Here is a 27,905-nt window from a genome sequence, read left to right on the forward strand (position 1 = left end):
GTCCGAGATTAAACAGGAATTTTCCTGTTTCGAATGAGGGCAAATGTAACCTTGAATGTGTTTTCATGGTGTCGTACTGTTTTTTGGCACAAGTAGAGGCCAGAGCGCCAATCCTGGTAATTTGCCTGCATCGAAACAATAACACATATTTGATTGTTTTTCCAAAAAAAAACTTTCTCGACCTTCTTATAAAAAAATATTGCGTCGGCCAATTGATTGCAAGCTAAATTTACATCAATCAATTGCTCTTGAACCAGTTAAACTCTACTTAGCTTGCAATCAATTGGTAGACAGATTTTTTTTGAAGACTGTTGAGAAAAACTTTCTGGAAAAAAGAAACAAAAGTGGTTCTGAAGATTCTTCATCTAAGTTAATAAACTAAATTTCCCCTACATTATAAGTCATAATCATAGTGTTTTGTATTCAGCTTGAACAATTTCACGATAAAATAATAATAAATCAAGCATCCTGGCCTGCTGTTTGATTGAATAAAGTTTATCTTATCATGAAAAAAGGAAACCTTGTGGCTCTACAAAAAGTATTCATTTTCTGTTTTTTTTTTCGGTGAAAATCTGAGCACCGATTAGAACAAAGACGAAAATATACGAAAAAATACAGAGTTACTTTTGATGAATCTTATCTCGGAAACAAATTGTTGGAGCACAGAGTTGATGGAGTGTTTTTTGGCATTGTGACTGCCATTTCAATTAGAAATGAGCTTTGATGTTGCCGTGTAACATATGATAAGATTAGTTCTACTCAGAAACCAATCCACATTATATTGAGACAAACAAGGTGCGAAAGATTTGCTTTATCAACGAGAAAATCTGTCGTTTGATAATTCGAAGTTAGAGTGTCGGATTGAGATTTAGAAAAAAAAACAGTTTTTCGTTTTTTGTTAATTGTAAGGTTTTCGAACTAAATTACTTCAACTCATTAAACGTAAGGAAGAAAGGCTTCTACTGCTTTAGAATGATTTGTTTTATAAAACTGATGCGTTAACTTAAAGCAGAATGCAACTTAGAATAAATGAAATACTTTCTTCACAGCCTTTTTTGCGCAAATGTAAGCGCAAAGTTTGGTTTATTGGACTTCGTAAGCCATGTGTACGTATCTGCTGCAGATCCTTTCAAATTTTAAAAGAGCTATCGTATCAATTGTTTTCTATAGATTTGTAAACAAGCAGATACCATATCTGAAAATAAAACTATGCCACTACTGAAAACAGTTTATATTGGTATCCAAGTTTTGCTCACTGAAACTCTTTGAAACTGCTCGTTTCTAAAGCTTTTTGAAAGCTGGTAAAAAGAAAATGAGTAAAAAGTTATCGTATCTTGTTTCTGAACTGCATTTATGGAAAAATTCGTTTACTTGGGCAATTTTGAGTGCAGCCATAGAAAATCAAAAAATATATATTTGAATAGCTCAGCAAGAATTTTATAATTTTATAAGTTTAGGGATTGCCAGGGTTTTCAATCCTGGCAATTCATTTGTGAACGAAGCTTTAGTTTGATTGTGTTTTCTTAGGATTGGTTCAGCAGGTTTTCTATGCAATTGATATAATTGCATCAAATAGTTCAAAAAAACCTCATCACCAGTTTCATCACCATTTTCTCTTTGGGTCAAAATTAAATCGATGTTTCCGATTTCGGTATTGTCAGTTGTCAAACGGAGTACGGTTGATCCTTTCTCATCACTGGGTTCAGTTTTTACTGATGAAATTGTAACCCAAGATTCGACCATGTCCGTTATTTTCTCTGACTTTACTAAAGGAAACATCACCGCATTTAGGCTGATAAATAACAACCAAAGCATTGTTCTTAAAAGCTATTATACAAAGATTGCAAGAAAAAATGTGGTTTTACCCACAAGTTGATAAATTCAAAACTATAAGCCGCCTGCAAAATTGTCACAAAACAATAATCTTACAGATATAGATTAAAGAGATACAAACAGATACTGATACAATAGATTAAACTACAGATTCGATTATTTTCAAAAAGGTATGTTTCTTCGGTCAAAAAACTTCGTGAACAATTTCACGCCAGACAATTAATTTCCACGTGAATTTAAAAGTGATCACGCGTTCTTACAAAAAAGTGTGTCCTTCCACCTGAGCAAGTCTCATGAAAAAAGGACCACGGCAGCAAACGCATTTTCATTTTAAAACACATGATACGGTCGGTCTTTAGTGGCTTCTAGAGTTGATGAAAGTTTATATTGTTATATGAGTTCAATCGAAAATGCGCGATAGCTCGCTTAGATTAACAGCATAATTTGATTATTAAATATGATTTTTCTTTCGTCGCATTTACATGAAAAATCAAAATGATTTTACTACAAAAACACGAGATCTCAGGGGTGGATTTAGGGGGAGAGCGAGAGAGCGGACGCCTCCCCTTCCCCCCCCCCCCCTCAGGGATTCCAACCCCTGCCAACCCAAAGGTACTTTTTAAGAAATCCATTTTTGGCCGACCGTCTCTAAAATTTTTCTAAGGGCGCCTTTGGCGCCAAGATATACTAACTTAGAGGGGGAGCGCCCAAAAAGTGCCCAAAAACGGCCAAAAATTTGGCCAAAACAGCGTCTTTTTACTGCTTTAGGAGAGCTCGGAAAATCAATTTGGTCGACATAAAAAAGGTCGTCAACATTTTTTGAAAATCCGCCCCCCTCGAGAAAATCCTAGATCCGCCCCTGCGAAATCTGATTGTAATTTTATTAAAAGCTCATGGAAAAAACATGATTTTTTTTGCAAGATTTGTAGCACTAGTACCTAAAATTTTACGAAAACTCAAAAACTGAACTCTATGCTTCAGGTGGAACCAAAACGACCAAAACTTCCATAAATGAAAAATTTCATAACGTATTTGATTTTATTTTAATATATACTTCCATATAACAGAAAAACTTAATGAAATCTTTATAATTAACATATCCCCAATCATATGACTAGCATAGGATGGTTCAAGCAATCTCAAATCCCCCATCTCAAAGAGGGAGAGGGAGAGGGGGGAGATAACGTATTAAGTAACTCAAGCCTGTTTATAACCACTTCAACTATTTTTAATTGTTGAAACTTATACGCCAGACTCACCTCCAAACGCGGAGAACTAAAAATCATATCACATTACGAAAACTCAAAAACTAGATCCAAAGAAAAAATGGCAAAATTTGTCCGAGATTAAACAGGAATTTTCCTGTTTCGAATGAGGGCAAATGTAACCTTGAATGTGTTTTCATGGTGTCGTACTGTTTTTTGGCACAAGTAGAGGCCAGAGCGCCAATCCTGGTAATTTGCCTGCATCGAAACAATAACACATATTTGATTGTTTTTCCAAAAAAAAACTTTCTCGACCTTCTTATAAAAAAATATTGCGTCGGCCAATTGATTGCAAGCTAAATTTACATCAATCAATTGCTCTTGAACCAGTTAAACTCTACTTAGCTTGCAATCAATTGGTAGACAGATTTTTTTTGAAGACTGTTGAGAAAAACTTTCTGGAAAAAAGAAACAAAAGTGGTTCTGAAGATTCTTCATCTAAGTTAATAAACTAAATTTCCCCTACATTATAAGTCATAATCATAGTGTTTTGTATTCAGCTTGAACAATTTCACGATAAAATAATAATAAATCAAGCATCCTGGCCTGCTGTTTGATTGAATAAAGTTTATCTTATCATGAAAAAAGGAAACCTTGTGGCTCTACAAAAAGTATTCATTTTCTGTTTTTTTTTTCGGTGAAAATCTGAGCACCGATTAGAACAAAGACGAAAATATACGAAAAAATACAGAGTTACTTTTGATGAATCTTATCTCGGAAACAAATTGTTGGAGCACAGAGTTGATGGAGTGTTTTTTGGCATTGTGACTGCCATTTCAATTAGAAATGAGCTTTGATGTTGCCGTGTAACATATGATAAGATTAGTTCTACTCAGAAACCAATCCACATTATATTGAGACAAACAAGGTGCGAAAGATTTGCTTTATCAACGAGAAAATCTGTCGTTTGATAATTCGAAGTTAGAGTGTCGGATTGAGATTTAGAAAAAAAAACAGTTTTTCGTTTTTTGTTAATTGTAAGGTTTTCGAACTAAATTACTTCAACTCATTAAACGTAAGGAAGAAAGGCTTCTACTGCTTTAGAATGATTTGTTTTATAAAACTGATGCGTTAACTTAAAGCAGAATGCAACTTAGAATAAATGAAATACTTTCTTCACAGCCTTTTTTGCGCAAATGTAAGCGCAAAGTTTGGTTTATTGGACTTCGTAAGCCATGTGTACGTATCTGCTGCAGATCCTTTCAAATTTTAAAAGAGCTATCGTATCAATTGTTTTCTATAGATTTGTAAACAAGCAGATACCATATCTGAAAATAAAACTATGCCACTACTGAAAACAGTTTATATTGGTATCCAAGTTTTGCTCACTGAAACTCTTTGAAACTGCTCGTTTCTAAAGCTTTTTGAAAGCTGGTAAAAAGAAAATGAGTAAAAAGTTATCGTATCTTGTTTCTGAACTGCATTTATGGAAAAATTCGTTTACTTGGGCAATTTTGAGTGCAGCCATAGAAAATCAAAAAATATATATTTGAATAGCTCAGCAAGAATTTTATAATTTTATAAGTTTAGGGATTGCCAGGGTTTTCAATCCTGGCAATTCATTTGTGAACGAAGCTTTAGTTTGATTGTGTTTTCTTAGGATTGGTTCAGCAGGTTTTCTATGCAATTGATATAATTGCATCAAATAGTTCAAAAAAACCTCATCACCAGTTTCATCACCATTTTTGCTCTACTGTTTTTTCGTGGAGGAAATAGCATGCTGAAAAAACTGTGTTTGGTGCCATGTTCAAACACACTTCAAAAATTTCACCTTCCAAAATATTTGAATCAAAAATTAAGTTTGAAACAGTTTTTATTACCTTTTTAATGAGAAGTTTGAAAATGATTTTGTATTCATGGCAGAATTTCAAATTTTTGTATTCTTGTTTTTTGAATTGAAGGTATGTTTTTCCAAAAAATTGCAGATGTTGCTTGAACACAAATTTTGTAAGAACATATCAATCAGAATATTCAGCAATCCATTTTTGAATGCATTTTTTTCAGTTTCGTTGCCCGAGTTTTTCGATTTCATAATTGCTTTTTCAAATATCAACATGAAAGTCCCCACAAAAAACGGGATCCGAAATTTCTAAATAAAGGAAATGAGTAAAAAGTTATCGTATCTTGTTTCTGCATATGGAAAAATTCGTTATTTGGTTGTATTTCTTTTATAAAAATTCAAATTTTGATATTGTGATAAAATATAACATCTTATTTTTAAAAGTTTTGCCAGAGTAATGGTACACCAAAAGTGTAATTTAATTATTTATATATCTTATGGTTTATTGACTTTCTGAAAATAAAAAATCTCTAAAAAGGAGATATCTAGTCACACTTTGGTTCATATTAGTTGAAAAGTTCCCGCGGTAGCTGAAATAGAATTTTAAAGTTGTGCTGAGCTTTGTTAAGTTAAAAAAGATTAAATTTTTCTTTATCAAACAAAAAGCAAATCCACTCAAAAAGAAAAGAAACGTTAAAAATTTGAAAAGATTCGAAAACTGCTAAAACAGTTTTCCCAATTATCACATAAGCCAACGTCTATAAAAAAATTTTAAAAATGAGGCTTTCAGATGCAAGGTCAAAAAAGGGCAAAACATTTCAATTCATTATAACTAATTAATATGAACTTTTTGTATTACAAATAATTTAGATGTTGGGATGATTAACCAATTTTAACCTATTTTAATAGTTTCAATAAATAGATGGATTAATAATCAGTTATAATCAATTAAAAATTTTTATAATTGTTGATTTAATTTCCTTTTGAAAGAGAGAGGTTGAAAAATGATTTTGTATTGGTTTTAATTGATTTTATTCTGGTTCTATAAAAACATAATATAACCAATTATTAACTCTTGAAACTGGGTGCGGACAGGCTAAATATCAGCACATAGCAACAGCCCAAATATGCTTTTTTGCTGTGTCTTTTTTGATGCAATATATCAATTGGGTTACCAATTTGAAATACTGTTCTATACTATTTAGCACACGCACAAGAAAATAAAAAAATCAATTTTTGCTTCTTCAAAAAAATACTTCCGGACCTTCAATTGACTAATCTTCAACTCATGGCCTTGAGATTACAAAACATTTGAGCCACAATCGAAAGCGCTAGACTTACAATCCTCCTACCTCGGGAAGTTGGATCATTCATCACCCAACGGATCATCATCTTGTACTATCTTAAGCTATTTTTTTTGGTCGACCAATCCCAAGTTTTTCCTATCCATCGTGGATATTGGACGTTTAAGTCCCAAGAATGGCAATTCGGTTCATTTGCCCCAAAGAAACAGCCTGCAGAGCAAAAAAAAATGGCCAAAAAAGTAGTGACTGGTAAAAATTTCGGGAGAGCTCGAAAAAAAATCGGACGCAAAAATCGTGTTCGAAAATTTCTCATCTCCTCGCGAAGCTAATAGTTTTGTCTCTTTGCATCAAAATGAAAATTTACCAGCTATATCATTTGAAAAATGAAACATGTCATATTCAACGGGTCACTTTATCATATCACTTTTGTTTGCTGAGCAGTCACTAAGTCCAAAGAGTCCAAATTTTGTCTGATTTTCGCTTGAAGCTCTGCCATTTCTAATCAAAACAATTGAAACGTTTCAATGATTGATTGCTTAGCCAGCAAATATACAATCTTGTCAAATCACGGTTTATTTACTCTGATAGTGATCGACTTAGCAAGGTAAAAAAAACGGAAATGCAAGTTTAAACTTCTAAAATGGCGTTCAAGCTGCTTTTTCTAGCAGCTGTTGTTGGTTTCACTTTTTGTTCGGGTTCTGAAGCGGCAAATGATGATGGTTCCATGCCGACTGTGAAGAAGGACTCCTTGCATGATGGGAGTTCCCGGAAGTCCTATCACATCCTTATGGTTACAATGTGTTTGCGAGGACATTTCAATCCATCAGCAGGTTATGAAACCAATTTTATCTCGTTGAAAAGTGTTCATGAAATTGAGTCAACAGTTGCACTTTTTGACCAATGTCGTCTATCAAAAAGAGGTCCACGTGACCAAATGCGGTTTTGAGGTGGTTTGTTGGAATTAAAACTTTTCAAGATGTCATTAACTCCAGCCCCGCATCCCCCCCCCCCCCTCGCAGATGCAAAAGTAATCAAACGCAAAAAAGCTAAAATTTTAATAATTACCTCAAAGGCCAATTTACATTGCTTAGAAAACATGTAGAAATGAAATTAATCCAAAGTTTAGTTGAATGACTTGAATTTGCTATTTTAGCTAAAAAAAAACAACCATTTTAGCAAAAAAAAACACTCGAATTCACCTCTATCTGTTGGTTGTTTGCATCTACCCGGGCCAAGTTCAAAGCGATTTTTTTGATGCGACCGCGAGACGCAACTGGTGTATTACGACACTTGCGACTCAAAATGGATACGGTGCGTCAAGGTGGTACTGGTCAAAGTCTGGTTTATTGATGCCAATTTTATAGACCTGGCTTTTTCGAGTAATCAATTTTGTGATTTATTCGGTTTACCAGTCGACGAAACATAAAAATTACTCTCCTCTCGCTTTTTCTTTTCGATTTTTCGTGAGATTGAAGACCACTTGATTTTCTCTTGGATATTCTTATCTTGAGTGTAGATCAATGGCGTCGCTCTATTTGCCATGTATGTGCTCGGACATTAGTAGTAGTGCTGATTTAAATTAAACTGACCAAAGGCGTTAAAATTGAAATTTAAAACGCCTTTTTCTCAAATTGGGTTGATAGTTTAAGTGAAAACTTATGAAGACGAAATTTGCTTAACGTTTTAGTAGAATTAATACCGTGTAACTTGTTTTGCGAATAAAATACTATATATAACAACAAACTTTTATTTTAAAATAATTTTTAAACGGTTTGCATATTTTTTTTTACAGAATAAACCCTTCTTAAAGTTTGTTGGACTACGTAAGGGGCTCACTTTGATATAAATATGTCTGTGATCGACAGGGTGTTTTTGGCGTAATTCTTGAATAACTATGAAACGCCAAAATGACTCATTTTTGGGGTAAAATTTTTGGCCTGAAGTTCGCAGAACAAATTACACCATATTAATTCTGCTAAAATTTTAGGCAAGTTTTTTTTGGATAAATTTTCAATTTAACTCAACCCAATTAGAGCAAAAGGCGTTTTAAATTTCAAATTTAGCTCGTTTTGTCCGGTTAATGATTTAAATCAGCACTGTAATTAATTTAGGTGAAGAAACAGCAGAAGGCAAGATATTAAGCCACTTCAATTATTCAAGATATTCAGGTTTAATTTTTGTGAACATTTTTGAAATTGTCTTTTCAAATCGTTCTAGTTCTGTCAAATCTGTTTGCGAGGTCTTTGAGAGCAAAAACCATAGGATAATAGTTTTAAAATTAGTGGGTTGCTAATTCCAAGTTTTATTTGCTTTGTCATGCTGTAATCAACTTTTAGTCGGATACAACAAAAAACTTTGTTAGCTTTTCCTAGTCTTATCTCAAAATGACCCGACCAGGAAAATCCTTCAAGACAAAATTTCCTTTAATTCATTAATTCTTTCATTGATTTTGAATTTTCTAAAGCCTCTTCAAGCAGAATGAAGTCGTCCCATTTCATTTTGAAATCTATTTTTGCGCATTTGTTCTTTTGTAAGATACTAACAGCTTCAAGTCGTCTTCAAAAAAAAGGATCTGTAATTTTTCAATGCGTCACGGGGATCATTCATGAAGATATGTAATATTATTGGCTCAGGCAGCAATCCCTGTGGTACTCCACTTGTAAAACCCGAAGTATCCGACGAAGTGCGCTCTGCTCGTATAAATGGTTTTATGTTCTTGAGACACTAAAAAATTAATTCAAAAAACAGCCTCTGACTCGAATGAAACTAATTTCCGTGAGGAGTTTGTAAGTTGGAAAAAAGACGAAAGCTTAAAAAAGTCTAAAATTATAGCATTCACATGGTTATCGGAGTTTTTATAAACCGTATCTTAGACTTTCTTCAGGCCTCTCTACAAATTGGTGATCACTGAACTGTTCTCCACAAAACATGATGCCATTTCGTATGGAATATTATGAAGGAGCTGTAGAGTTCTGGGCTCATACGTTTTTTTGGAGGTTTGCTTACAAAATACATTAGTGGGATAGGATATGACACTAGTTTTCGACTAAACGTTTGCTCTTCTTCTAAATAAGTGGTATCTTTGCTAGCTTCTTTTATCGCGCATTTTCTCTATCTCCTAATGTTTATGAATATGCCATGCAAAAGCGAGGTCTTCGCACGAATTATGTGCTGGAGGAAATGGGCTGCAGACAATCAAAACTCCGCGGCATAGTTGCATCAAGTGTGTCAATGTAGAAATCTCCGATTTTTGTCATTGAGTTTGAACTTACTTTAAAGAGAGAAATCAGATTTGAAGTATTCATTGACCACTGTAATTTTTCTCCAACTGGTGGATCGTTTTCGCTGCATCATGATGGTGTTCATAAAATTTTTAGCTTCAGAAAGGGGTTTTGCTGTAGTTTTTGTTTCTTTCTCTAGACTACAGATTGCGTTTTTTTGTTCATGAGGTTCGAGGTATTGGCGGCTACCAGTGGCGAAAGAAAATGAGAAGTTCGGGCCTTCTGGGTACATGTTTTTTCACCAAGTCGTCTGAGTAATCGTAAATCTCTTCGTGCAGTTAACTTTTGTTATTGTGACACACCGGATCGAAAAATTCCCTATTTGTCATTCGTTTGATTTTCTTGCTGTAACAGTTTTACTAACAATAAAAAAAAACTGAAAATAGCTTTTTTAACAAGTTTTACAACAGCAAAACTTCTTAAACTATCAACTTTAGCTTTTGTAATCTGATGAGGACACTCAAGCAGCATGGCAATAGCCTTGCGGTCGAAGCAGTTGTAAATACGAGTAAATTTTTCGTTGAAAATTGCGTACATGAAACAGTTCTTGAAAAAATTCAGATCCAGGACTGTTATCTTCACATGTTGGAAAATTTACTGCTTGTTCAAAATGATGCTTTTCAAATTATTCAAAAGTTTGATTTTCTTCGTTGTCTGGCTACTTTAATCATTCCAAGTTGCGTTTGGAAATGTAGCATCCCCAAATAGAATCGCACTTGTTTTTGAAAGTTCTGTCAACTTTTTTCATGAAATTTTTTTGACAGTAAGGGTATTTGATGTTGCTAGAAGGCTTGTGAAAGCAACAATTAACTTTAATGTTGAAGTCATAAGTACTGCAACATGCGGGCAGCTTGATAGAAAACACTTCGTATGGTTATGTTTGTTTTACTACTGTTAATACCTCTTTGTGCAGATTTAGATATTTCGATACTGGTCTTCCAGACCTGAGTTTCTTATTAATTTCATTATGAAGCAGCTCTGAAGTTTGAATGTTTTTGTTCATTTAAATATCCCATTAACAGATGATGTCATAAGTCGTTGTCGCTAAAGGCCTTTGCAATTTTCAGTCTCCGTTCTGATTTTACTTGAGTTCTTACACTTATTTTCAAGATAACAAAAACAGTGAGATAAATTCTTCTTGTTCAGCTTCTTCTGCTACTCTTTTCCCGCAATTGAATCGCTCCAAATTTTGAGTTTTTATTTTTTTTTTGCAATTCCTTTGTTTGAAAATTTTTTTTCTCTTCAGGCATCTATTTTTAAAGCGTATTTTTTACTGTGCCAGGTAACAAATAGATACCGTCTTTCTCAAGCTCATCTCGCCTTACGTATCGTTTTGAAAACGCACGTTTCGTCGAAAGCGTTGATGCGCTTTTTTTCTCAATTTAGTAAACCTTTTTTATCCTCTGTTTGCGGTCTTACAGCTAGCAAACTTAGAACCTCTTCTGCTCTTTCAGTTGTGAAGACAACTTTTCTCCTTTTGATAATTGATATATCGGAATATTCTTTAGTTCCTTGTGCGCGAAAACTTTTTCTGATTTTGTGGTCTGTTTTTGTGTTCGTTTTCTTTCAGCGTTCTCCGAAGAGCCGGCTTTTTCTTGGCAGGCTTCAAACTAAGTATTTTGACGTCATTTATTTGAAAATCTCAAAAGTATTTTGTGTAGTTTTCTCCATTTTTTCATCAACTAGAGCCGTAAGCTTCTTTTTAATTATATCCATAGGTGCGCTTATTTCCAGACTTCCTGCACTGATTTTTCACTTATGTTCATCAGCTCCCTAATTTTTATGAAGTGGTCTTTTTCGTTGTTGCAAACACCTGTGCTGCATGGCCCAAGATCGTAATAAAAATTTAATCACAGAACCCAGTTAAAGCCTCCTGTGTAAGAAGTCTTGAGATGCATCTGAACATTACAAGCTACGCAGAAGAACGCTTTATCGATTTTTTTTTGGATTAACCGCTTTCTTTTTTGTCTTAACTTTTTTGTCATATTGTTTATATCCCGCAGATTGAAGTTAAAGGAGCAGAAGGATAGATTGACATCTAGAAGTAGTCAAAAATTCAACTTGATCAAAGTCTGGAGAAATAACCAAGTCCCGTCGCAAATTGAAATGCTTTCTTCACAGTTGACAACTTGTTTTTTTTTTCCTTGGGCTGCTCTTGTTTTTTGGAGATTGTTTTATTTTCTTTAAAAATTCGTTCAAGTTTCTGTTCCTACTTTGAATTATCGTGAGAGTTCGCGCTTCAAGGTATGTTTCTTGATGTAGTTCATTATTTTGTTCAAGCAACTCTTAGTCCTGTAATTGGTGTTCTCGGATTGTGATATGCTTTAGTCGTTGTTTATAACGTGTTCCTTATAATGTCGTGTCTGATGATGACTGATTTGTTACGCGTTTCATTCGAGAATTCGGATATAAATCGTATCCTTCATTGCCGATACCGTTTTCCTACAAGTTTCGATCTTCTCTTTTCTTCGTCCAATCTTCGAGTGACAAGAATAAAAAACTTGCTCCAGTGATTATTGCGATGAGACAAATTTAGAAGGCACTACAGTTACCCCCTAAAACAAACGTGAGATTTTTTAAAACTGAGTCAGCGCTAAACTTCGCTGTGAGTTCAACCTCGAAACTGGAAAACTTTTGAAAAGAGAGCTAATAAAAATGGGAGTAGAACTTTCTGAGCCAAAGAATAAAATTAAATTCAGGTAATTCAACGTGTGCTAGTCAACATGCAAATAACAATATTTTTTTTATCAATTCATGATCTCAAGTGCATTTTTGAAAAAAAGTGAAATGAAAATAAAATAGGAAAAAAGTTGAATAAATACTTTTTTCGATGTTTTTAAAGGGGCTGTGATTGTTGAAAAGAGCCCCAAAAATTTTATTGCTGACTAATATTCCAGGCCAGTTCCGAGCACTTGTGGAAAAAGGTCACAAAGTGTCCGTCTTCACAACTGACTCTTGCCCAGAACAGGTGTCCAAATACATGCCAGGTGCTGTCGAAGTGCATGAGTCTACAGTAATGCCGGACATTGTGGTTCCTTTGAACCCTCTAGAAGCTCTAATCAGTCTTCGAAACTACCTCCATGAAAGTGGGATCATTAACGCATACGAAGAAATAGATCGATTTATAGACAACTCCCCTCACAAGTATGACCTTGTAATTGGCGACACTCTGGTCGGCGGTACTATATTGGCGGCAAGAAAACATGGAATTCCGATTGTGAATGTTTTCACGGCTCCGCTTCTGGAAACTGCCAGGACACGCCCATCAGTTTGGGACAGAAACCAACTGCCAATCGAAGAACCAGGGGTTAGTTTACAAACCAGAAAGAAACTTCACAAATAACGGATCTAGAACAAGACTTCACAAATAACGGATCTTGCTAACTATCCATCCCCCTGTCGTACCTGGTAACGAGTTTCCCTCCTATTAAGAAAAAAAAGAACAATATAAAAACTCTGTATCTTGTGGTTGGAATTGTTAACAAGATCCCAATTAACTAATTGACTTAATCTCGACTTAAACTCGACGGCAAAAACAAACTCAACATTTTAATGTGTTGCCTTTCTTCATTAAGTCAGTATTATTTCAAAAACTGCATTTGGGATCTTGTTGACTATTTCCTACCACGAGGTACAGAATTTTTATACTGTCCTTTTTTTCCTAATAGGAGGGAAATTTGTGACAAGATACGACAGGCGATGGATAGTTAGCAAGATCCGTTATTTGCGAAGTTTTGTTCTGGATTCGTTATTTGTGAAGTTATGTCGAAAAGGGCGTTTGGGCCGCTGACATTTTGGTTTAATGAAACATGTACTCATAGTATTGCAAAACAGCACCCACAAATTTTCAGGCGGCCTTTTATTAATAAAGGAGCGCAGCAAAAGCAGTCCAATTCGTTTTAAAATATGTTTTTACAAAAAAAAAACAGATAGGGTGGTTTGACCAAAAAATAGCAACATAAATGTTTGCCTATGGGTTTCCGTATATCGATAAGCATGAACTTGAACTTTTTGAATTTCAGGAAGCCACTTCGTGGAAAGGGGTCATAGTTCCATCACTACTGGCCACACTTATGGAATTTTTAATTTCAATTCCCATACATCAAACGCTTGAACAAATTCATGCCCAAAACGGATGGGAGTCTGTTCCATATGACTATGGAAGATTCCATCTTAGCTATGTTCATAGATACTCGCTTCTACTGAGTAATGGAGCTGCACCTTTCACGAGAAAATTTGGAGAACACTATGAGAATGTAATATCGATTGGTGAGTCAGCAATTGTTCCAATCAATGAAAACCAAGGGGTGGGGGGCTTTAACTAATTTATTTCAACTAAACAACCAAACCATTGTCTAAAAAGGTAGACAACTTACCAATAGAAGAGCACCAACTTGATCAAGCGCACAAGGTGCTTCAACCTGCTCAATCGTGTTTCAAAGGAAGTTAGAAAGTTTCCAACAATTTCCGGAAGTCAAGAAAAGCTGCTGTTCTGAAGTATGTTATGTAAATATGTGCAGCAAGATTTACATTATTCGTTTGGGAGCTTATGCGCTTCATCCCCTCGCCAAAAAGTAATTGTTTGAAAAAACCAAAAAAAGTCTGAATTTTTCTTTCGTCATTTTTCGTTTTTTTTATAAGTTATTTGCACAATGATACGCAGTTACCCGGCGTCTTTGTTTTTACATAATGATGTCAAAGGATTATAACTTGCAAGGATGCTGAAGTATTGTAATATGATTTGTTCTTGCATTTCATTACTCATGCTTACAATAACAAAAAATATATCTCAAACGATTCACATCTCAAATAATCCCATGTTTTCAGTTTTTTAAGACTCATTATTGCCAATGGACACAAATATTTTGATTCGTGAACATCATAACAGAGCCAGACTGTATTTTGTGAACTGTAAATGGATTCGGCATTAGATTGAAAGCAGATTTGTCGCGGAATCCGCAAACAGTAAATTTTTCATTGATCATTTTGCTGTTTTTTTTTGTGGAAGAGCTCTCTTTATACGAACAATTAGTTAAAACACTATAAGGCTCAGATTTGATCCAAAAACAGTCAAACTTACGGAATGAACATGTTTTCATTACATTTTGCATTACAGTTCTGTAGTATGCGCTTTTATTTGCAGAATCCGCTCACAGTTTCCGGAATCCATTTGAGTCATTGCATTACACATTACAATTTTACGGAATCCGCTTGCTTTTGCGGAATCCAGAACAACTTCCCATATTCGCTCGTTGCAGAATCCGCGACCTAACTGATGTGACAGCTTTGGACCAAAAATTTACGCTTTTTTGGCGCGCGTTCCCCTTCTAATTCAATATATATAGGCGCCAAAGACGCCTTAAAAAATATTTAAGGTTGGATAAGACGAAAAAGAATGTTGTAAGATAGTAAGTGCCACAGGGGACCCCCTCCCCCCTCTAAATCCTCCCCTACCTATGTGAATGAAACTTGCTTACGCCGCAGACTAACCTTTCGAAAAAAAAAACATTTTGTAAAGAAAAATTGTATCAAAGAGGGGTCCAATGTTGCCCTTGCAAACAGATATTGAGATGATGTTTAACTGAGTGAGTCACTTCAATGCCATTTTTAAAAATCTAGGATACGTTCCTGATGACGTCATGTACCCTCCATTGACCCCGGAGCTCTCTAATTGGCTGAAGACAGCAGACCGTCCCGTCATCTTTGTCAGTTTGGGCACAGTCACTGTCATCGGGAAAGAAGAGACACGAAGCCTATTCAGTCAGCTGGAATCTCAGGAAAATTTCTATTTTATTTGGGCAGTCAAACCACAACAATTGGAGTTCTTGGAAATACGACAGACACGTTAGTTTAAAATTAGTGATGTTATAGCGCAAAATTAATATACGAGCTGGTTTGTCTATTCTAATCTCACAGGTAAACATATCGTTGCCTCAAAAAACTCAATACCTAGATTCAGATAACTGGTTTTCTACAAAAAACATACCAAAAAACCATGTATTCCAAAAAATGATGTCAAATCTAAACTGACTTCTTGCTTGTATTTGACTAACTGATTAAAACTTTTTGAATCTCTATCTTAAAGTCTTTCACTTGACGCGGCGCCAGCTCTATACTTCCATAATAGCTTTTTTTAACTTTAATCAAAAAAACTTGTGGGTCATTATTGGAATGTATATTTCAGCTTATGTCACAAAACATCTGTTTTTGGGACAGTACCTACCCCAAGGAAGCATCCTACAACATCCGAAAGTCAAACTATTTGTCACTCATTGCGGCGCAAATTCGGTTCTTGATAGTATTCACGCCGTTAAACCGATGATCACGTTTCCTGGTTTCGCAGATCAGCCTCTAACCTCAAACATTCTTATCAACCTTCGGGTCGCCAAACTGCTCAAGAAATTTGACTACCAACAAATGGAACTTCGAATTGAAGAAATGCTTGCTGAACCTAATTACTCAGAGATGCTTGGAAGGTTACAGAAAGTTCAAGAGGACCAGGTCAAACTGGGCGGGTACAAAGCGGGCGTGGAGATTGTCGAGAAGGTTATTGAAGGTCAAATTAAGGTCAACAAATCAATCGCTGCTGAAGATGTAATTGGATCGTTGTACACTCAATTTGCTATTTCGGTTTTGGTGTTTACCTTTGCGATTTTTATGCTTATATTAGTTCTCGTCTGTTGTTGCCGAGTATTGTGTTGCAGAAATGGATGTTGCAAGTGTTGCAGCCGAAGTGAGAAAAAGCAGAAAACACATTTAACAAAGAAGCAAAAATCGAACAAGGTCGACTAACACAAACATGAATCATATTTTATCTTATGAGTTAGGACCGAGTTGGTTAACTCATAGAGTAATTTCGGATAGGGTACACCGTCTGCTCGTCACGCTATCTTATTTTCGGCCGGATAGATTCGTGCAACTTCTTAGTCTAATACCGATCCTAATCTTACTCTTATACTATCTAGTCTCAGGTTGTTTAACTAGTCTCTGCTAGGCTCAATAGATCTAGGGTATACTGGTTTATTGCGGCTGCTGAAGTGCTCGGGAGAGTCCAACTAATTTCTAAGTTAAATTCAAATCTCTCTGGTGCTGAAATTACAAGTAACTTCAGCACTTACAAATAAGTGGGTTGTTAGTTAGATGGATCATGATTGGTTAATATTAAATACTTTACATTGGTAAAATATCTAAATTATCCAATCATAAAATGTAGTTTAGATCAGGTTCCACCCATCCGGGTTTTACAGAGTTTTTTAGAATAGTTCTTCTGCAATTCGAAGGATGGATGATGGAAGTTGGTGTTTGGCGAACATCTTATTTCTTCTGTTTCCTTTTTGTTAAAGAAGTTCCAGGAAGCTGGAGTTAGAGACATAAGACGTTGTGTCTTCTAGTGACAACGACTAAGTCTTCGCAACAAACTCAAATCTGATTTCAGAATGGTTGGCTATGTCAGGTTTTTCTGTTCTGCGTGGAGAACTTCTTTTGTGTCTGATCTAGTTTGGGAATGGCGTGGAGATTGTGCGTGGAGGGGATGCCTGGTTACTCGGATCTGTACGTATACTTGAACATCGAGGTGGTCATTGGTCTAGTTCAATGAAATCCTTTTCTGCGAAGTCAAGTCGTACTCTAAATCCTTTGAGTTGTGATTGTGAGTGGCATATCGATTGTGGTTGGTCATTCTCTCTCGAGTGTAGTGGGGTCGTTTTGTCTTTAGATGTTCGTCCTTGGTGTTGTATTCTGATCTATGTATTGCATAATGTAATTTACATTTTATAAAACATTTATTAGTTTAATATTTTTTAATTATGATTTTAGTTAGTTGTTTTCACAAAAGCTTTTTGTTTTAGTTCGGTTATTTTGAAGAGTTACTCACACTTGAGTAGCTCTTATTAAAAATAGAGGTGTGGTCACAAAGCGTGGATGTAGCACGGTGGGTTAGGCCGGCTATAGAGCATGCTCAGGACGTCCTTCCTGGTGGGTTAGGCCAGGAGTGGGAGTATGATTTCATGCGGTTTTTGTGAGGGGTCCTGTTATGTGACAACGTTTTATGTTGGGTTTGTTGTGGTTTTTCTTATGTCTTGTTGGTTATGTCCTTTTTCCAAAAATCAAATTGTTTGTGGTATGGGTTTGTCTTTCGACTTTTTTGTGTTTTATTATTTCTTTCTTAGACTTTATAATAGTCTTCAAAAGAATAAATTATCCAGTTTTAAACTGGGTTAATCCGGTTTGGGTACCGTTGGTTTCCTTTTCTTAGTCATGCTGTTATTCTATGATTTGTGGTATTTAGTAAGCTGCGTTGGTTAGTTTTGTTTAGTATATGATTCCTTTCCAACCGGGTTAAAGGAAAGTTTGAAACATGTTATTATATGTTAGAGTTGTTGAGTGTGAAAACTTGAAACTGAAATTCATTATTTTAAACAATTCTTCGTGGGCGAGCTGTGCGAGTGTAGATAGAATTTCTGTGCGAATGAATGAAAATATCAAAAGGTTAGTACTGCAATTGCATTTTATTAATTTACTGCATAGAATTTGGAAATTTACTGCTAGTTATTGGGGAATTTTAAGTTACCAATTTTCATTATAATTAGATTTACTGCTTGTGGGGAAAATTTTAGAAATGAATTTACTGCATTGGTATTAAATTTATAAATTTATAAGTGTAAGAGATTAATAGAATTTTTGAAATCTGTTTGATGAAATTTGCGATTTTTATTTGTCTTTTGTGGTTTTTGTAGGTGATCGTCGGATGAAGGCTAAAAATCTAAAGAAAACATGGATAAAGTATGGTGAGTTTTTTTTTTTATATTTTAATTAGTTAGTAATATTCATTTAATTCATACTTACCTGTTAGTCGTCGGGGGAAAAACCGTGGGGGAAGATGTCGTGAATTAGTTCTGAAGTTGTTAGTAGTTTAGCTAAGATGCGGATGATATTTTTAGTCTGAAGCAGTGGCCAAAGCAATTGAAGTGCCTTAATAGTGGTTAGTTCTTCAGTGCCAACTGCAAACTCATAAGGTGTGTTTTGGATTAGATTATATAATTTGTGATTAAATTTAGTGTTGTGGATGAATTCTAAAATTGGGATTTCTATAGGTTGTACAAACTCGTGCGGGATAAGGAAGGGTCGGGACTCTTCGGCGTTGAAGGTCTTGGTGATGGGACAGAAGATGTACATTTGGGTTATGGGGTCATAATTGCGAAGAATACCATGAAGGTTAGTATCTTTAATGCAATATGTGAAATTTAGGAAAAATGGTGAAGTGTATTTGGAATTAATGAATTGAAAACGATGGTGTGGTTGTCTAGAGGGTGTGTGTAGGTCAAAGTGATTTTGGATGAAGCGATAATAACTATATGTGTGGGTTTGTTTAGTGCGCAACATAATATCGTGTGAGCAGTGTAAATCTCTTTCGTGTGGTGCAAGGAAATGAAAGGTTAGTGAAAATATTTGGAAGCGTTCTTTAAAACTTTCGTATGCTTGTGTGTCTGTTAGTGCTTCTGAAATAATGTGATCAAACTTTCGGTCGAAGATGTTTAGTGTAAATATATATGGTGTCTTGATGAAAAATTTCTCAGTAATTTGTGGATTAGCGAAGCGATCGTCGTCTAAGAATTGATCTTGGTTAGCTCTGATGATGTTGTGATCATAGTATTCGAGTGTATATTCGTTAGCTCTAGGTGCAGTGTGTGTTTTTAGTGATTTTTTATATCCAATGTAAGTAAATTGTCTAGCGGTTAGTGGTGTAGTGAGTCGATATAGCATGTCCGTATTTCGCTCTATATCGATGTGAGTGTTAGATAAAGGTAAGCAAAGAGGGTTAGTAAAATGATAATATGAGGTCCAAGAGAGAGTGGGCATTAAAACGTATTCATCTACAAAGTTGCGTGTTTCGTTAGTGTCGTGGGGGGTGTTTAAGGTGTATTGTGGGAATGAGGGTAAGGTGATGGCTAAAAATTCTTTTGTGTTAGTATGCTTGGGGTGGTTGATGTATTCACGGGCTGTTCCTAGTTTTGCTGGGAAAGGATGGTTGGGGAACTTTCTTTTAAAAGTGCGGTAAGCTCTATTAGTGTTGAGTGAAGATTCAGTTGATGTGGATGATGGTGCTAATGATTCAGTATAATTTGAAGAGGGTGTAGGGGTAGGGGGGTTGGATGAATTTATTGTGGAGGAGATTTGGTTTATGGTTGGGGTATTAAGGTGGTAGGGTTGTTGTTGAAGGGTAATAAAATTATCTAGCTCTGGGGAGATTCGGGGGGTGTCTGGAGAATGAGATGATTGGTCAGAATGGTATGAGGAGTAGGTTGGGGTAACTTGGGAAGCATAAGAGGGTGTGGGGGTGATTGGGTCAGGGTTATTGGATAATATGGGTTGAAAAGGGGGTTGAGAAAAATTAGAAGAGTTATGAAAATTATTGGATGGGGATGGTTCTGAGTCGGCAAATTCATCGGGGGTTTCAATATTCGGGTTATTGAGTTGTGAGATGGAATATAAAACTGAGATGTGTGAATTAGTATCGGAATTCATGCCTGATGTTACATTACTAGATGGAAAATCGGGTGGCGGAAAAGCAAAAAGTGGTATTATTGGGATTGGAGAGGTAAGATTGGTTGGGTGGGAATTTGATCGGTGTAGTGATCCAAGTTGGCGGCTCATCGTGGGCTAAAAAAATGATTATTTTGAGACTGAAAAGCGGTGGTATGGGGTTGTTCAATAATTTGTTCATAAGTATTATCATCTTGTGACTGGTGTGTCATTATATGTTGGATGGGACTTTGTGATGTGGTGAGTCGAAAATTTGGATTATGTGTTATGGCTAAATTTCGAAAATTTCGTGGGACTAGGGATAGTGGATGGTTATTTGGTAGGGCTGGTAATTGTGGTGCCGTTGGCGTTATGTCTACATTGTTATGTTCTTCGTCGTATGTATTTTGTCGTGTTGCTATTTTTGTGTTATATTCTTTTATTTGTGCGTCTAAAAGAATTTTGTTTATAGATGTAGAAAATATTCCAAAAAATCCTGCAAAGAGTATGCGTGCTACACTTGCTTGTCGATTGACTTGTGTGTGTATAGCACATGTGTTGTAGATTCCTTTTAAAAGTGAGAAAAGAAATCCAATAAAGTTAAACATTGCGTATAAAATAGTCAATTTTTCTAAGATGTAGTAGGGCCATCCTAGAAAATCGAGGATCTCATTTTTGAGTGTAACAAAGCTAAAAATGTTAATTGGTGATATATCTTGGGGACGGTATTTTTCACCGTTTAGATATATATAATCTTTAATGTCTTTAAAATATCCGCTATAGTCTTGCGTGTAGATATCGGCAAATCCTGCGGTTTCTGCAAGTTTGCGTAAATTTTGGTCTATTGATTGTCTTTGTATAGTGTCCATTTGTGTTAATAATTCTTGGAATTGTTGTGTTCTAATGTGATGTTGAATATCTGATTTTGAATAGATTCCTATTGATTGTAAGTCTATATTTGGGTTTCGAGCAATAGCGCGAATGCTTTCTGGTGAAAATTTTTTGAGTGATTGCATTAATGTGGGATATGGAGTGAGAAGATAATATTTATTTTCATCAGGGTTTAGTTGTACTACATTGTGGCTGTTTTCTGATCCACATGGGACTGCGGTATCCCAGAAATAGGTTCTTCGTGAAAGTGTATCCACGAAATGTACTTTATTCTTATAAAAGATAGGGATTCTTTTATAACATCTTTTATCTTCAAAAACGTATAGTGGTGATATTTTTTTAGTACAAGTATAAAACCATAAGATGTTTCCTTCATAGTCTAAAAAATTTGATCTATTTCCAGATAATAAGTATCCTGCATAGGGTATTTTTAATACTGCTAGTGCAAGTGATTGTAATATTTGTGTTCGTTCTAATTCGCATAGTTGGTGTAGTGTTTCTAATTCGGAGAGTGACATTTCTTGAAAAATTCGGCTAATTGTATAATCTAGTTTCATATCTAAATGAATATCATAGTGGATATTACCGAAATATGTAGTATTCATTAGTGATAATTCTTGTAAGCGTGTGCTTCTGGTGTCATGGGGTTTTAGATGTCCACCAGGTTGTCCGTTGCTTTTTTCAAAATTAACTGGTATATAGGATGTTCCTTCGTTTGGAGGATGACCTGTGGCATATGGGTCGATTTTTACTTTTCCAGTGGTCATGTCGAATCCTTTTTCGTATTCAACTAATATTTCAGAGTATTGTGTTCTGTGAAGTGGATTCCTGTATTTACATGCAAGTTCTGTTTCTTGATATATTTGAAAACGTGTCAATTTATTTTCTATATTGTCTATGTTTCTAAAATTAGAACTTAGTTTTCGTGATGGATGGACTTGTTCATATGGAATTGATTGTATAAAATATTTTTCGTGAAATTTTATCATACGAGCGTGTATTTTTGCTACTTGAAATGTTGTACATGTATCTTCGGGGAACCAAACAATTGTTGCTTGTGTTCTCGTTGTAGGGTCGCAATAACCTTGATCATTTTTACAAGGTAATCGGATTCCTTGATAGATCATTGTATTATCTGACAAATCTCGTGTTAGTTGTATTTTTTCGAGTTGTATTTTCCAATCAAAAAACATTATTTCTTGGTATCCTTTATTTTTTGTGTCTGCTTTGCAGTTTGATGGGTCATTTATACCAATGTGTGGTATCCAATGTTTATCGTGTAGGTCATAGGTTAATCGTCCGTGTGCGCCGTTATACGGGTATTTTTCGTCTAGTTTTATATGTCCTTGGTGTCTTTCAAGTTGTGATTGATGTACAGAGTCTGAAAAAACTTGAAAATTAACTAATTTTCTTTGGGAGTTTTTATTTTGTGTGATGTTTAGTCTAAGTAATTCATTTTTACAATCGTCGGGATTGAGATGTAAAAGACGTTCTATATTACTTTGATAGAATGATTCATGGTCAAGTCGGTTTTTGTTTCCGTTCGAGACTTGTGAACAATGTACTTTCTTTTCGGAAAATGTTGCTGTGAATTTATAACCTGTAACTGTTGTTGCTCGGGCTTTTGAATAGAGTGTTGCTATTACATCTGTGGTTTCTATAGCTTGTGGTTCTGTTTCACATTGTGATACTTGATTTATTGCATATTTATGTAGTGTTTTTTGTTCATTTTCTTCACAATCGTAATGTGTTACTAATAAATCTTGTGGTCCTGTACGAGGGGAAGGGTTTATGTTTTGATTTGAGATTACTAGAAAAAGGAGTTGGAGAAAAATTAATAATTTTAGAATATACATGTGTATGATAATCCTGAGTATGGATTATAAAATGTAATGTAGCCAATTGTGTTTTTGGTATATCTGTCGTATTTGTATATTACTTCAGTAGTTATAAACGGTGGTGGTAGTGATTGAGCTGTTATGTTAGGTGGATTTAATGGGTAGGGATGTTGGGTAATATTATTTAACTTAACTGTGATTTCAAACTTTAATTGTAAACTGTTTTGTTGGAGTATTTGAATATTGTGATCACGGATATCGTTGTGAATATCTTGGCGATATTGTAATCTATTAAGTGCCCAGTTATGAAGGCGGTTACTTTCTTGATGTTGTCCAAATAATGGTGGAGGTGCTGTAAATGTATTCCAATCTAGTCTTAAAGGAATATTTATTGATGATTGTTCTCGATATCTGGCGTCGAGATTATTTGGAAAATTTAAGTTAAAAGGTGGTGGTGAAATCTGGCTTATTGATGGTGTTGATGGTAGTGATAATGTTTCTGGTAGTGATGAGGATGTTGTTGTATCCGTAGAAATATCTATGGGGTCATTGACTAAATTTGGTTCACCTTGTGTAAATGAATGTGTAGTCCAATATGGAAATCGTGATGTTTGGTTTGTGGGGTTGAAAGGATTTTCACGTATTTGCTCAGATGTTGGTGTTGAACCTAAGTAATCTGATGGTAGGCTTGAGGTGCTACGTTGTGAAAGAAGCGTAGGGATTTCTGGTAATATACCAATGGGGTTTTCTGGAGTGTTTTGTGATGGGGATTGAGGTATATCAAAATGAACTCGGGGAGTTTGAAGATTTCTGTTTCGTCGAGGATGTATAATTTGTCTATTTATTTCGACTGTATTTTGGTTTTGACTAGAATTTCTTATTCTACTTAGTTCTTGTGGTAGTGTTGGGTATAGGCTATATGTTGGTTCGCTTAAAGGTGCTTGTCGTTGAACTGGTTCTAGTGGTTCTGATAAACGAGCATGTCGTTCTTCAAAAGTGTATGGATTGTCTTGAAAAGAAATTCGTGTAGATGTTTGAGGATTTTGAGTAGTTGAAGGTGGTGTTTGGTTATCTTGGGATGATGTCGGTGAAGACTGATTCTGTGACTGTTGGGTAGCAATTTTTGATAGTTTTTTGAATTATTACTTTAGTGAGAAATTTTGTGTTTATTATAATATTCTTCCAAAAAAAGAATTAGAAGGATTGTTGCTAGGGCAAATGTGAGGATTGCTTTCTTTATACATTTACATATTGTCAAAATGAGGGATGATAAAAATGCTATGAAAATTACAAACAATAAAAAAATATCAGTTCTACTGAAAATTGTTCGTATCATTTAGACAAGTTGTATAAATCGTACCTGTGGATATAATCAAGGGTTTTGGAAAGTTGGAGGAATAGTTCGAGTATAGTGTAGAAAATTAAAAAAATGTTACAAAAAATGATTAGGATTATTAGAAAAGATTCAAGTATATCAAAAAGAAATATTATAAAGGTTTCAAGTATTGTAAAAAAATGTTTAAGATTTATGAGTATTTGAGTAACTGATTGAGAGAAGAGCATTTAAGAAATGATCTCTTGGTCGAATATTTTTTGCTGTTTGAGGCGATTTTCTAGTGTGGTCGGATTATTTATTAGTTTTTTGACAAGTGGGTTGAGTTTTGTAAAAAATTGTTGGGGGCAATTTTCATGGTGACTGGGAGGTCGTCTTTTTCTTTATTTTTGTTTGTCAAATGATCCGGGGTATGGTGAGGTTTTTATACTTTAGGCTAATTAAGATGTTCATTTTGTTACTTTAGGCTAAGTTAACAAATTTGCTTTGGGGGTATTCGTGGTCTGAGTTGGGGAAATATTGTTGATCTTTGGGTTATTAGATAAGGGAGGGGTACGGTATTATGGTGATATTTATTTTAGTTGTCAAGTTGGAGTGGTTTGCTTATTTTTGACCTGGAGGTCGTAAAGTTATAGTTATAGATGTGCCTGGAGTTCTATATGATTCGTCTAATTGGTCTTAGTTTGAGTTAGAGAAAGTGACGGATTGGATGAATCCTATTGGTCTATTTTGAACTAGAATTATTACGTACTTGTCAGCATGTTATTTTGAAAAATGTAAATGAAAAATGTTTCGAAGGTTTCAAGATAGTGAGGTATAATGTTAAAATTACTTTTGAAATTCCACTTTCTTTAAAATTTTAGATTGGGGGATGAATATTTTATAGTTTTTACGTGGTTGATTTCGGAGTCTTGTTGTTTTTCTATTTTCTGATTTGTCGATTTGTTCTTGGGGTATTATTTGTTCGGTCATTTTTCTATTTTTTCTTTGTTTTGGAGATTCTTTATGGTTTTGTGTATTGTTTTTGGTGGCGGTTGGTTTTGTGTTTTGATTTTCGGTGGGGTTATCATTTTGTTCTGTGTTTTTCAGATGTGGTTCATTTTGAATGATTTTTAATCCTGTGAAAGAATATAATTGAGTTAATTCGCGGAGTGCGTATTCTTTTGGGTAATAAGGTAATAGGTTGTTTCGATGTTGAACGATTTCTTTTTTGTTTGAGTCGGTAATTTTATATGTGACATCAGTGGGTTTTGCAATTATTTGGTATGGTCCTTTTCGAAGAGGTTGTAATTTTTTAGAAATTCCTTTTTGAGTATTAAAATTAGGTATTAAAACAAATGTTCCAATTTTTAATTCGGAGGCTGGTGTAAAACGTGAATTGATTTGTTCATTAATGTTTTGTCTTTGTAATAACTTTTTTGTTATTTTTTGATAAATTTCATTGTGTTTTTTATCTCTATTTAGAATCCATTCGGTGTGTGTACCGGAGGCTAGTTTAAGAATTTGTGGGTGATGAAAATGATCTTCATCGTGTGTATGTAAAGGTAGGTTATAACAAATTGAGTCTTTATTTGGTTGACAATAACCTTGTGCGTTTTTATGAGAATTTGCTGTAAACATTATTGGTTTGCGTGGCTTTTGGTTAAAAACCATTTCGTATGGTGACATTCCTAAAGTTGTCGTAATTTGTGAATTATATGCTAAGGGAAATAATTTTACATCTGCTGACCATTCAGTATATTTTGTATCATTTCCGTTGATGATACATCTAAGATATTCTTGTAATGAACGGTTCATACCTTCGACTAAGCCGTTTGTCCAAGGTGCATGAGATGTACGTGGTTTGTGTTTAATGTTATATAAATGACATAGTGTGATAATTTCATTATTTATGAATTCTGTACCGTTGTCTGTAACTAAAATTTCTGGTAGTCCGAATTTTGCTATCCAGTGTTCATAGAGTGTTGTGTAAGCGTAATAAGCGTTACAATGTGGTACTGGGTTAAGTGCTACATAATGTGTAAATGCGTCAACAATTACCATAATATAGGAGTTTCCTTCTGATGAGGGTGAAATTGGTCCTTTAGTATCAAATGAGATACGATGATTAAAGTACAAACTTTGTCCTTTAAAATCTTGTTTTTGTGCTATTTGTTTTTGATTTGGGTAAGGTTTATTTAGTTGACATACTATACAGTCATTGCATAGTACTTTTATCCAAATTGGTGCATTTGGGAAATAAAAGTTTTGTATAAAATTTGAATATGTTTTCTCTGATCCAGAGTGTCCTTTAATATTTTGTGTATGTGAAATATTAAAAGCTATAAGAATCATACTTAAAGGGAGACATGGAACTGTAGATTCATTCAGGTTATACTCTAAAAGGTCTGTATTTTCGTTAATTGTTGTGTTGTTAAATTTGCGAAAGTATCGGAGGAGTGTTTTGTTTCCTAGAATGGTTGAATCTGCTTTGATAGGTTTAGTTTTATATTTGTGCCATGATTTCAGTTGTCGAATTACTGGGTCAAGATTTTGATATTGTTTCAGTGTTGAAATTGTAATCGTTTCTGTTGGAGGGAGAAAAATGTTTTCAATTTCAAATTTAGATAAGGGTATTGTATCAAGTGGGTCGTGAAGGTCAAAAACTTGATTTATTGTGTATTTTGAATCATTTGTTTGTGGTCCTGATAAATTTATTTTATCAGTTAAATCTTCTTTTTCAATTAGTGGAAAATGGTCTTTCTTAGGCAGGTGTTGTTTTGTTTGTTTTTGTTGGGTGTTATTTTTTATCCATTGAGAATATGGGATTGGTTTGAAAGTTGATGTTCCAAGTAAATCAACTTCATAATGATTATTTTGACAATCTAAATAAAGTGGGAAATGTTGTAAACTATTTATTTGTGATTGTTCAATATCAGTTTTTACTGCATATTTGCATTCCAATCGGGGTGATGTTTCGTTTTCTGCAAGGTAGAATTTTATGTTTTTAGGTATTTCAACTGTTGTTTTTCGTGTAAGTAATTCAGGTGGTGTATTTCGACTTAAGGTGTCTGGTAATGCAAGATTTTTTCCTGCAGTCCAAACTATATGTAAGTTTGGAAATTTCATTAGAATTAGTTGAAATCTGTAAACTCGGTGGTTTGGGTTAGATTTTTGTGTAAAGAGAAAGATGATTGGTTTATGGTCTGTGAATAGAACTGTTGGATGTTTTGATCCAAGTATCAGAAATTCATATTCTGTCAGTGTATATATTATGGCTGTACATTCTCTCATTAGAGTTGAGAGTCGTAGCTCTGCTTGAGTGAATAATCGAGAATTTGCTGATATGAGGTTCATTTTATTTGTACCATTATGTGATTGTAATAGTGCTGCACCGATGCCAAAGTTCGAAGCATCGCACATTGCATAAAATGGTTGATTTGAATCTGGAATTGTGTTTGAAATTTGTTCAGTTAAAAGTTTCTTTACTTCTTCAAATCGTGTTTGATGTTGTGTTCCATTCAAAATTATTTTGTTGTCTAAGGATGTTATAAAATGGTCGTAGCTATAATTGCATTTTATAATCATATTTACTTAAAAAGTTTAACATTCCAAGAAATTCTTGGATTTTCTTTTTATTTGTTGGTGGTTGAAGTTTTTGAATAGCGTCAATGCGTGATTTCAATGGAGTGATTGTTTTTCTTTCTATATTATGTCCTAAGAATTTAACTCTTGTCAAAAAGAAGTGTGATTTATCGGGGGCGGCCTTCAGATTTTCGTTCTGAAGTATTTGGTGATATTTTTCTAAAACATTGAACATCTCGTCTTTTGTTTGTGATTGCATAAAAACATCGTCTAAATAGGTGATTGCGTTTTTCTT

General features: G+C 34.6%; 3 protein-coding genes across 3 annotated transcripts in view; 2 read left to right on the forward strand and 1 right to left on the reverse strand.

Annotated features, from left to right (window-relative positions):
• LOC134855149 (histone acetyltransferase KAT6B-like) overlaps positions 1 to 27,905 on the reverse strand; it is a 228,685-nt gene that overhangs the window by 192,178 nt on the left and 8,602 nt on the right. The window lies entirely within an intron of this gene.
• Positions 1 to 27,905, forward strand: part of LOC134855155 (peptidyl-prolyl cis-trans isomerase A-like) — a 442,729-nt gene that overhangs the window by 46,527 nt on the left and 368,297 nt on the right. The window lies entirely within an intron of this gene.
• On the forward strand, positions 6,733 to 16,276 carry LOC134855350 (uncharacterized). The gene is made up of 5 exons (XM_063871848.1): positions 6,733 to 7,012; positions 12,361 to 12,770; positions 13,486 to 13,732; positions 15,083 to 15,307; positions 15,648 to 16,276. Exons 1-5 carry the CDS (start codon positions 6,823 to 6,825, stop codon positions 16,253 to 16,255), a joined length of 1,680 nt encoding a protein of 559 aa, XP_063727918.1. The 5' UTR covers positions 6,733 to 6,822; the 3' UTR covers positions 16,256 to 16,276.

This window comes from Symsagittifera roscoffensis, chromosome 10, assembly GCF_963678635.1.
Source record: "Symsagittifera roscoffensis chromosome 10, txSymRosc1.1, whole genome shotgun sequence".
Taxonomy (NCBI): domain Eukaryota; kingdom Metazoa; phylum Xenacoelomorpha; order Acoela; family Convolutidae; genus Symsagittifera; species Symsagittifera roscoffensis.